Source organism: Grampus griseus, assembly GCF_964374135.1.
Source record: "Grampus griseus genome assembly, chromosome: 12".
NCBI lineage: Eukaryota > Metazoa > Chordata > Mammalia > Artiodactyla > Delphinidae > Grampus > Grampus griseus.
The window spans coordinates 382,953-393,602 of record NC_139006.1 but is presented as its reverse complement, the minus strand read 5'-3'; the positions used below and the strand labels follow the sequence as shown (position 1 = coordinate 393,602).

Here is a 10,650-nt window from a genome sequence, read left to right as displayed (position 1 = left end):
TTGAATTAGGATCACAATAAACTATAACGTAGTTTTTTCAGTGGTGATTTTAATTTCTCAGAATAATTGCTGTTGCTTTGAAAGAAATGGGTGATCAGAGGGCTGCCCTCAGATTTGTTAAAACGTTTAAGAAATTGTGGTAACATATATCACAGTACTACTGCTTGGCTACCTGGCCCCATAGGACGCGGGCCCCTCTAGACCAGGGCTTGCCCTGACCTGCTGAGCGGCCCTGTATGCCACCCTTTCAGCAGCGGGGTCTGCTTTCCCGTTGGTCATTTACATTAGCCCTCCCTCCCTGCTTTTTCATTCTTAGAACATTGCTTCCTGATTGCCTCCCATCCTTATTTCATGGATACAATATCTCTTGGGATCCTAATTATATATTTTTTGAATTTTTTTGTCTCGCGTGCTGCTTCTATTTTCTCAGGGTTTTTTGCTTTTTGTTTTTCCCGTTTGATCTTTGTGTTACCCTATCGGGATTTCCTGAAATGTCTATCGATCCTTTTCTTTCTCTTTTTTTTTTAAGATTTTTTTTTTGAAGTGGAGCATTTTTAAAGTCTTTATTGAATATGTTACAATATTGCTTCTGTTTTATGTTTTGGTTTTTTGGCTGAGAGGCATAGCTCCCTGACCAGGGATCAAAACCACACCCCCTGCACTGGAAGACGAAGTTTTTGTTGTTGTCGTCATTGTTGTGCCGGGTCTTAGTTGCAGCGTGCCGGGTCTTAGTTGCAGCTTGCCGGCTCCTTACTTACAGCATGGGGGATCTAGTTCCCTGACCAGGGATCAAACCCGGGCCCCCTGCATTGGGAGTGCAGAGTCTTAACCACTGTGCCACCAGGGAAGTTGCTGAAAGTCAAAGTCTTAACCACTGGACCGCCAGGGAAGTCCATGTTGATCTTTTTTTTCTTTTTTTAAAATTAATTAATTTATTTTTGACTGCGTTGGGTCTTCTTTGCGGTGCATGGGCTTCTCATTGCAGTGGCTTCTCTTGTTGCGGAGCACGGGCTCTAGGCGTGCAGGCTTCAGTAGTTGTGGCTAGTGGGCTCTAGAGCACAGATTCAGTAGTTGTGGCGCACGGGCTTAGTTGCTCCACGGCATGTGGGATCTTCCTGGATCAGGGCTTGAACCCGTGTCCCCTGCATTGGCAGGCGGATTCTTAACCATTGCGCCACCAGGGAAGCCTGGGACCCAGTTTTGTTGGGGACCACCCATTTTCAATAACTGAGGTATGTTCTCCTGGGCTGGTCAGTTTACCCAGAGAGGAATCTTTTCATTTCTTGCCCAGGGTTGGGGGGTGGGGCAGGGAGAGTGGTGGCTGTAGGGGAGCATGGTATAAGCACAGTGGCCAACATTCTTGTGGCTAACTGGAGAAAAGGGGTTAGAGTCCTACTATTAGTATGTGAACTTCATATAATTTCATCTTTATTACTGCAGCCCAGTCTCACCTGTCAGGTGTTCTCAGATCCAGAGGCCTTCTGGTTCAGATCCTCTGTAATGAAAGTTCTCTAGTCTTCTGCCATGTTGGAGGTGAGGTAGTCACCTGAATACACTGGTGATGGAGGGGATGAAGAGTGCAACCTCTCAGGTTTTCAGTCAGTCCTGCTGTGTCCTCAGAGCTCAGAGGTGGGGCTAGTAACTGTAACTGGCCAGGCTCTGCCAGACTCACCGGAATAGATGAACTTGCTTCTTGGCTTCCCTCAGTGCAGGCGACAGATATTCCATCTCCTCAGATCAATAACAATCTGATTTACAGCTTCCAAAATTTTGTCAGCTGATCTCTTGGCTTTGTTTCTTCTGTGGACTCAAGTATGTCCTTGTAGATTTGTCTTTTTAAATTTTTTTGCTATCATTTTAATAAGCGACCTTCTGGAAGAAGGAGACATAAATATATGGGTTCAAGACACCATGCTTAAGCAGAGGTCTGGGCATTTCTGTGGAATACATTTATTCTTCAAAATCCAGAGTGACTTAAAAATGTAAATCAGATCGTATCACTTCCCCATTTAAAAGTCTGTCAAGATGATCCAGCAATTCCACTTCTGTGTATACACCCAAGAGAACAGAAAGCAGGGACTTGAAGAGATATTGCACACCCATGTTCACAGCAGTGTTATTCACAATAGTAGCTAAAACTGGGAAACAACCCAAATGTCCATTGATGGATGAATGCATAAACAAAATGTCGTCCATCCATACAATGGAATATTATTCATCCTTAAAAAAACGGAAGGACATTCTGACACATGCTACGACTCAGATGAACCTTGAGGACATTAAGTGACATAATCCAGTCCGCAAAGGACAATACTGTCTGACTCTACTTCTTTGGGGTCCCTGGAGCAAATTCATAGAGACAGGAAGTAGGGTGGTGGGTGCCAGGGGCTGAGGGAAGGGGATGGGGAGTTAAGTGTTTAACGGGGACAGAATGTTAGTTTGGGAAGATGAGAAAGTTCTGGAGAGGGATGGTGGTGATACTTGCACAACAAAGAGAATGTCCTTAATGCCCCTGAGCTGTACACCTAAAAGACGGTTACGATGGTAAATTTTGCGTTATGTGTATTTTGCCACAGTAAAAACAAGGCAACCAGCAAACCCTGCGGGAGTTTCCCAGTTCACTTAAACCAGAACCCCAAGTCATCTGCGGGGCACGGGTTCCCCATGGGCTCTTCCCGCATTTGACTCGACCCAGCCGCTCGGCGCCGGCTTCGGTCCTCCCGTTGCGCCCCCGCCCAAGCGGCTCCCCGGGGGCGCCGCGTAAGCACTAGCTGCTCGAAGGCAGGAACGACTCCCGCCCCGGGCCCCCCGCAGCGGGTCGAGGGAAGGGTCTCAGAACCAGCGCCTACCACCGGGCTCCGCCTTCGTTCCCGGAAGTCGCCCGCGGCAGGCAGGGCCATCCCGGCGACTCCCGCGCAGCCCGGCGGCCGGAAGCGCGCGCCCGCCGAAGCCTGTCCCTTGCGGCGCGCCGTCCGCGCCCGAAGGCGCCTGCGCGGAGTCGACGCGGCCCCGCGTGGGACGGGCCGGCATGGCGTTCCGGCAGGCGCTGCAGCTGGCGGCCTGCGGCCTGGCCGGGGGCTCAGCCGCGGTGTTCTTCTCGGCGGTGGCAGTGGGGAAGCCCCGCGCGGGCGGGGACGCGGAGCCGCGCGTGGTCGAGCCGCCGGCGTGGGCGGGGGCCGCGCGCCCCGGGCCCGGCGTCTGGGACCCCAACTGGGACAGGTGCGGGGCCGGCGGCGGGAGCCTTCCCGGGCCCCGGCCGTCCCGGCCGGTCGGTGTGGTCGGTTCCGCGGAGGGGCGGGCGGGGCAGGCTTGCGTGCGGGTTTCTCTTTCGGTTCTGGCCACAAGGGTGGCTGTGGACGTGGGCCGTCCTTCGACCCCTCTTCTGAGCGCCAGTTTCCTCGTCTGCCCAGGGAGTCGTTCTGAGGAAGGAGCACCGTGATGCCAGGGACAGTGCCTGGCGCACAGGGAAGCCCAAAGTGGTCGTTTTCAGTCCTAGACGGAGGGCTTGGACCTTTGTAGGGCTCTTGTCCTTGTTTCCGTTTCCCAACTTCTGAATCCTCAGATTGGGTGACGGCACGTTGGTCCCATATTTGCGATACAGCTGAGACGGCGAGGTGGAGATGGGCCCTGGAAGGGGCCTCCGCGAGGCGGCCTCGCGGGGACAGGACCAGCAGCCATCTTGAGTAGGAACGTGAGGTCCAGGGGTCCCGGTCCCACCTGGCCGCGCGCTGTCAGTGTTCTTATTGAGCCCTTTGAGTGTGGCTCCTGTGATCAGGAAGCAATTTTTAGTCTTACTTAACGTTAATTAAATTTGAAAACCAGAGCAGTGCAGATCTTAAAATACTGTATTGAAACACGATAGTAGTTTTGGTATGCTGGAGTAAATAAAGTGAGTTACTGAAATTTCACCAGTTTCTTCCTGCTTTGTAAATGTGGCCACTTGGAAATTTTAAATTACGTATGTTGCCGGTGTTCTGTTTCTATTGGACAGCCCTGCTCTGGGTTGTGGGATGGTTTACCCAGTCCCAGCTCTTCACTCCTTGACACTCTTGAGTGTGGGGCACAGATCCAATATTTATTGCTGGCCTAGTTGTATCGGGAACTAAATAGGTATTCTTTTTAACCTTTAATTTTTGAAAAGTAAACTTATCTTAGAATCATCTTGTATTTACAGAAAAAGATGATAGAGTACCTGTATACTCCACACTTAATTCCCTCTGTTGTTAACACCTCACACTAATATGGGACACTTGTCACAATCAGTGAACCAGTATAGATACGATATTTTTAACTGACGTCCGTACTTTATTGAAATTTCCTCAGTTTTTACATGTTGTCCGTTGTGTCTTCCCGGATCCCACAGGACAGTCAGGCTTTGACGGTTTCTCAGACTTGACTTGTTTTGATGACCTTGACAGTTTTGAGCAGGGCTGATCAGGGATTTTATAGAATGTTCCTCAATTGGGATAAGACTGGGGTCATATTCTCTTTTTCAAACATCAGTACAATCTTGTGAATTTCTTGGGCCTTTTTAAGGAAACAGAGTCACTCAGGTTAAAGGACTGACTTGAGGTAGAGCCGGACTCCAGCCTTGTATGAGGCCAACATTGCTGTATTTACTTGCCAAGTCTAGATTTATGGGGGGGTGAGGGGGGGTGGTGTCCATGCTAGAAAGTTCCAGGGCCTCATCCAGTGAAATCTCCAGCCTCTTTCTGAGGAGCCAGGCTTCCTGCATCTGTGCCTGTAGGTCCCAGATGTCTTCTCTGGCTCAGCCCCAGCTCCCACGTGACCGCCAGTGTGGCATCTCGGCCTGGCCATGTTACAGGCACCCCAGGTTCCCCAGGTTCGCACGGCCCAAGCAGAACCCGTGAATTCACCATTATTCCCCTCAAAACTTATTCTTCCAGCACTGCCTCAGCTGAGTACATTCTTTTCCCAGCTCTGCCGGTCTCACAGGCATGTAATTTCTGTTAGCTTGAGGCCAATGAGCCGTCAGAGTGCCTGTCTTCACCAGACTTGCTGGTGTCTCAGCATCTTTTCTGCTGCAGCTCCCTCCCAGCATTCCAGCAGGGCCATCCAGGGGGTTTCCGTGGTAACGGGAGCATTTTCCTCACTGTCCAATGTGATGCCTACTATCCCATGTGCTACTAAGCATTGAAAATGTGTTTAGTGTGATTGGGGAAATGGAGTTTTAATTGTATTTAATTTTCATGATTTTGAATTTAAGTAGCCACATGGTCAGTGGCTACTGTTGGGCAGCACAGCGTCCCCGTCAGTGAGGCCACCCTGTGGGCATTTCCCACCTGCCCTTCCACAGACACTCCTTCCTCCTCTCTGCGTCCCTGGTCCCCTTGCTGTGACTGTCAGTCTCCTCACAAGGACGTGGGCAGCACAATAGCTTCGCCTGTCTGTTCTGTTCACATCCAGCCGCCCAGGGCGGGCCTGGCGCCAAGAGAAGGGGGGCGCTGGCTCCTCCCCTGTGCCTCACCAACCCAGGAAGCCCCTCTGTCAGAAAGACTGGGGGTGACTTGTGAGCAGGGGCACAGGACACACCATCTCGTATTTCTGCATCAGGAGAGAACCACTGTCCCTGGTCAACCTGCGGAAGAGGAACCTGGAGCCCGGAGAAGAAGAGCTGGCGTCCAGGCTGGACCACTACAAGGCCAAGGCCACACGGCACATCTTCCTCATCAGGCATTCGCAGTACCACGTGGACGCCTCCCTGGAGAAGGACCGCACGCTGACGCCCCTGGGTACGTGGCTGGGCCTCCTTGAAGGTGCCCTTGGGGCGCTGGGCCTCTTTGGACCTGTGTCGGGTGTTCTCGACCCAGATGCGAGCCTTGTCATTATTAGTAATAATCAGCCAAATCTGACACAGGCTTTGAAAACGTCCTCGTTAAGGTGGATCCTGCCCGCAGGCCCGAGGCTCTCGGAGGCGCCCCGCCCGGTGCTCCTTCTGGCTTGACCTCGTTGCTGGAGAGCCTTCCTCATAAACGGTGGCGGGTCTCAGCCGCCCCCGCCGGGCGGGACCGCCTCGGTCTTTGTGCTCATGTGTCTGTAGGAGAAATTCCTAGCAAGGAAACGGCAGGGAGGTTGGAGATAGAGTTTACATTTAAAAAAATCTCTCTGTTGAATGAGGTAGCACCCACTTGTGTGAAGGGGCTTGCTGGCCTGTCCTCAGGCCCGGGTGGAAGTAAAGCTGCATCTGTGGTATCGTGCATCCAGCTGAGACTGACTTTCCAAGGGCGTTTCGACTGGATTCTAAGATACATTTGAGGAAAAGCATTTGTATTTGCACCCAGGCTGCAGCAGTGCTGAGGCTGTCCGTCCTCACGTGTTAACACCTGGTGGTGGTGATTGAGCGGCAGGTGGTCACTGGCGCACTGACACCCAATCTTTGGACAAAGTTGAGTAGGAATGGTGTGGGGGACCCAGAAATAGTAAACAGGACCCCACCCAAACTTCAGCCAGCCTCCACCATGGCCGTTGTCTTCAATGTTTCTTCCTTATGGGGCTGAAGGTGGCTGGTTTGTCTCATTCATTTTACCTGTTGAAAGCCTGACCCCTTCCTTAGGCCTGAGCCCCGGGAGGGGCTGCCCGTCTTGTCCCCCAAACCTAGTGGTGCTTGGTAAGGACTGAAGTATTTGTGAAGTAAACAAACAGGGACTCCGGCGACGTGTAATTCCCCAGTGTATTCCACCTTCAAGGTCGTGAGCAGGCTGAACTAACCGGTCTCCGACTTGCAAGCTTGGGGTTGAAGTTTAATAAAATCGTCCATTCCTCCATGACCCGTGCAATAGAGACCACTGACATCATCAGCAAACACCTGCCAGGTGAGTGCCAGGCGCCCCCCGGGCCGGCTGCTCCTGAAGGGGCCCTGAGTCCTGTGTCTCTCCGCAGGCGTCTGCAAGGTCAGCACAGACCTGCTGAGGGAAGGCGCCCCCATCGAGCCTGACCCCCCCGTGTCTCACTGGAAGCCGGAGGCTGTGGTAAAAACTCCCCCCGGGCGGCCTTCCCTCCACCCCTGGGCTCCTGGCGGCCCCTGGGCTCCTGGCGGCGGGCAGGCGCACTGCCTCCATACGGACGATCCCTCCCTCTGCCCCCAGCAGTATTATGAGGACGGGGCGCGGATCGAGGCCGCCTTCCGGAACTACATCCACCGGGCGGACACCAAGCAGCAGGAGGACAGCTACGAGATCTTCATCTGCCACGCCAACGTCATCCGCTATATCGTGTGCAGGTGAGGCCCCAACGGGGCGCCCGCGGCCCCGCCTCCCCCCTCCCCCGCCGGCCTCCCGCCCCGCCCCCCGCCTTGCCCCACCCCATCACGGCCCCGCCTCCCCCCTCCCCCGCCGGCCTGTGCCCCCTGCGCGGCTCCCCCTCCTCTTGTCTGATGGTGCCCGCCAGGCCCAGCCGGTGGTCTGGTAGAACGGCTTTCTCACGACTGCATGTTTTTGCTGGGAACAGACCAGACTGAGGTGCCCCCCGTGGGCGGCCTTTCCCGGGCGATGCTGACGTGGTCGCTTGGTTTAGGCGCTGTGCGCTGCCATTCCCAACGCGAAGTCCCACTTGGTAGGAGGCAACGCGAGCGCCCGTTTCCCTGAGGTCCCCCAGCTGGTTTCAGCACCTGTCGATGGCTCCTGCCCCCGTGGTTGTGCGTGGTGTTTGCTTAATGGTTTCGTATGTCCCTTTGTTTGTTAATTGGAATGTGTGTGACGGAGGACCCACGGATCTGTTTTGTGCAGGGTGATAACCTGTGAGCGCCTTAGTCCCTGGCAGCTCCAGCTGCTCCTGCGGGGCTCCTGTGTCCGTGGGGCAACCAGGTCCCTTCGTCCTGGCACCAGAGGTGCAGGGCCCTCACAGTGATGCCTGCGCTGAGCCCCAGGCAGAGTCACGGAGGGCCCTGGACCTGGGAAGGCCAGCTGGGTGCTAGTGTGTTTGACCACATCCCACTTAGTGCAAGTGGGGACCCAGCCTCCCCCGGGGCCATTCAAGGTGCTCCGCAGGTGCTTCAGGAGCTGAGGGGGTCCCCCTTCTCACGAGGGCCCATTCGCTTGCCCTCAGAAGCCGCCCGCGTGGCCCGGGGCGAGCAGCCCTGCGCCGGAGGAGCAGGCTGCGGCGCCAGGTTCCCGGCCGGGTTGAGAGCTGCTGGGAGGAGGGGCTGGGCTTCGGGGGCAGCCTCAGCCCGTGTGCCGCTCAGGGCGACTTCGGGGCTGTGTGAACACGCGTCCTCCCATATCCCGGGACAGCACTGACCCCAGTGCTGAGGGCCGGCTGGAGACGTCAGGGCTGGGAGCGGCCTGTGCCCCCAGGACACGTGAGGGCGCTCTGCTCCCTAACTTAGGGCAGTTTTGAAAGCGGTGAGGGTGACGCTGAGCCTTGAAAAATCAGCGTGTAGGTAGTTAATCCTTCAAGTCGGCAAAACTCTCGACAGAGGGCGTGCCAGTTGAAGGCGAGCCACAGGGGTGCCGCTTGTTCACCCCAGTGTCCTGGGGCACAAAGGGGTCCGGTGGCTCGGACGGAGGCCATAGTCCTGCTGGGCTCTTCAGCAGATACCAACTGTGCCTAAGAAGCGTTAAGCGCATGGAAATGCTCCGGGGTTGTGGGTTGCCCCTGCCGCACCTTCTGGCTGCCCCCGTCCCCTTTTGGTGACACTGGAAGAACAATTCAGTTGCATGCATTTGTTAACTAGTGTGTTTGTGACTCACATGCAAGCCTTGAGTTGGGTTGATCCCCCGTCCCAGAGGGGCTGGGCTGTCACCTCCCCCTTGTTTGATTGATGGGTTGGCATCCACCCGACAGTTCCTTCCTCTGAGAAACCCCATTTGAAAATGGGAGGGACTTGCAGGTGTTGGCCCCAGCCCCAGGGAAGTCCCCTGAGGCCTTGTCATCTGGGGTGGGCCCCTTCCCAGCCTGTGCTCTCTCCTCCAGGGCGCTGCAGTTCCCTCCAGAAGGCTGGCTCCGCCTTTCCCTCAACAACGGCAGCATTACGCACCTGGTAGTCCGGCCAGATGGCCGAGTGGCGCTCAGGACCCTCGGGGACACGGGATTCATGCCTCCTGACAAGATCTCTCGCTCCTGAGGGCCACCTCGAGGCCCCGCTCTCCTCCTCAGCCCCATGCCGGCCTGGTGTGGGTGCCACCGAGACCGCGGGCTCCTCCCCTGCCCCCACACAGGCCGCGCCGCAGGGCCAGGGCTCCAGGGCGCAGCAGCCGGAGAGAAGGATCCACGAAGCAGTGCTGCAGCGCTGAGCTTCTGGCCCAGGATGCAGAAGGGAAGCACTCAGGTCAGATCAGCTTCGTCTCTCGCAGTGTCTCTGCCTCACTCTTGTCCACCAGGATGAGCCTGTTTCAGGAACAGGAACGAGCAGACCTGTTTCAGGGACTGGACGAGGCCCCCAGATGCCGTCCCCACAGGGGCCGCGGCAGACGCCGCAGCGAGCTGTCCGTCAGTAGAGCCCGTCAGGCAGGAGGAGGTGGGCACCAGCGCTCTTCCATTCGTAACTTATTTCGCTGCTTTTTACACTCTTTTCATTTCCTAGAACTCTTTGTCACTTAAGTTTTCATCGATTGAAGATTTTCCTCATCTGGTTCTTGTTTTGAAAACCCATTTCTCACTCCCGAGTCACACAGCCCTGACACTGTTGGATCTGAACTCACGTGTGTTGCTAGGCCTTTCCGACACAGAGGGAGGGGCACCTTAGCAGGTGAGGGAGGTGACTCGACCTGCTGCTCTCGTGGGAGGGGCTGGGCAGTGACGGACCAGGAGGGGCCCTGTTTCAATAAAGTGTCTGGCTGACAGTTCAGTCCTTGTTTACCTGTGGCTATTAATCTTTTATGCTTGTGGATTAAAATATTTAGATACAACACGTCCATCCCAAATCTCCATTTATTTAGACGGAAGTACAATTTCTATGAAGTGGTTGTGAACATTTTTGCAATCAGTGCAACTAATTGGGATATTCGATCCATTTCTGTCAATTTTGGAAATACCTACAAAATGAAATTGTGTTTTACTGGTTTTTCAAAGTAGTACTAATTGTGAGTGTTTTAAAGGAAGCAGGAAGCCTGTGCAGCATAACAGCCGCAACCTTGCTGAGACAGATTGGGCAGAAGGCTCTTTCCCCAGTATTTTGTGTGCCCTGGGCTGACAGTTTTGTAGGGTGTCTGCCCGCCAGGGGCCTCAGTGAGAGGCCCTGACCCAGGACAGTGAGCTCGGTAAGTAAAAGCAGCAGGCACACACCATTCTGCGAAATAGTTGAGACAAGTTACCCAGGGGCTGTGCTAACGGCTGAGACCAGAAAAGCCAGAGGCGGCACCGTGTCTGGCCTCGGGCGCTGTGAGGCCCCGCGGCCGGGCCCTGGGCCCCTGGACCCTCGGGCTTGCGCGGCCACCCTGCTGTCCTGTCTGCAGACCTGGCTTTTCCGTGGCGTGTCCACCCTTTACACTTGACCTTTGAGAAGCAAGGCAGCATTTTAGAAACAGGAAAGGAGCCCAGGAGCAGGACAGTGGTGTTTGGACGGGGTCAGTTAGTTACAGGGGCCCAGGGAGGTCGCACTGGAAACCGCCCCGAGGTAGGACAGATGACCGAGAACTTCTGAAATGTCGGGAACGTCATCCTAAGCTTGACCAAGGTGGAAAACCACCCCAA

At 55.0% G+C, this 10,650-nt stretch overlaps 1 protein-coding gene across 2 annotated transcripts; it reads left to right on the top strand.

The window, feature by feature from the left end:
* Positions 1-3,022: 3,022 nt before the first annotated feature.
* PGAM5 (PGAM family member 5, mitochondrial serine/threonine protein phosphatase) lies at positions 3,023-9,866 on the top strand. Of its 2 annotated transcripts, none has more exons than XM_082667497.1 (6): positions 3,023-3,219; positions 5,575-5,753; positions 6,708-6,833; positions 6,901-6,989; positions 7,110-7,240; positions 8,932-9,866. In XM_082667497.1, exons 1-6 carry the CDS (start codon positions 3,029-3,031, stop codon positions 9,080-9,082), a joined length of 867 nt encoding a protein of 288 aa, XP_082523623.1. In that variant the 5' UTR covers positions 3,023-3,028; the 3' UTR covers positions 9,083-9,866. The 2 variants fall into 2 exon arrangements, with proteins under 2 accessions (XP_082523623.1, XP_082523622.1); XM_082667496.1 differs by having other exon boundaries at positions 7,107-7,240.
* The last annotated feature ends 784 nt before the right edge of the window (positions 9,867-10,650 follow it).

What these genes read in the sequence shown, in the direction of transcription:
- PGAM5 (XM_082667496.1), top strand. Translation starts at nt 3,029, where the DNA reads ATGGCGTTCCGGCAGGCGCTGCAGCTGGCGGCCTGCGGCCTGGCCGGG. An exon ending in CCGCACGCTGACGCCCCTGG is followed by an intron (nt 5,754 to 6,707) that starts GTACGTGGCTGG and finishes TCCACCTTCAAG; the next exon opens with GTCGTGAGCAGGCTGAACTA. An exon ending in ATCCGCTATATCGTGTGCAG is followed by an intron (nt 7,241 to 8,931) that starts GTGAGGCCCCAA and finishes TCTCTCCTCCAG; the next exon opens with GGCGCTGCAGTTCCCTCCAG.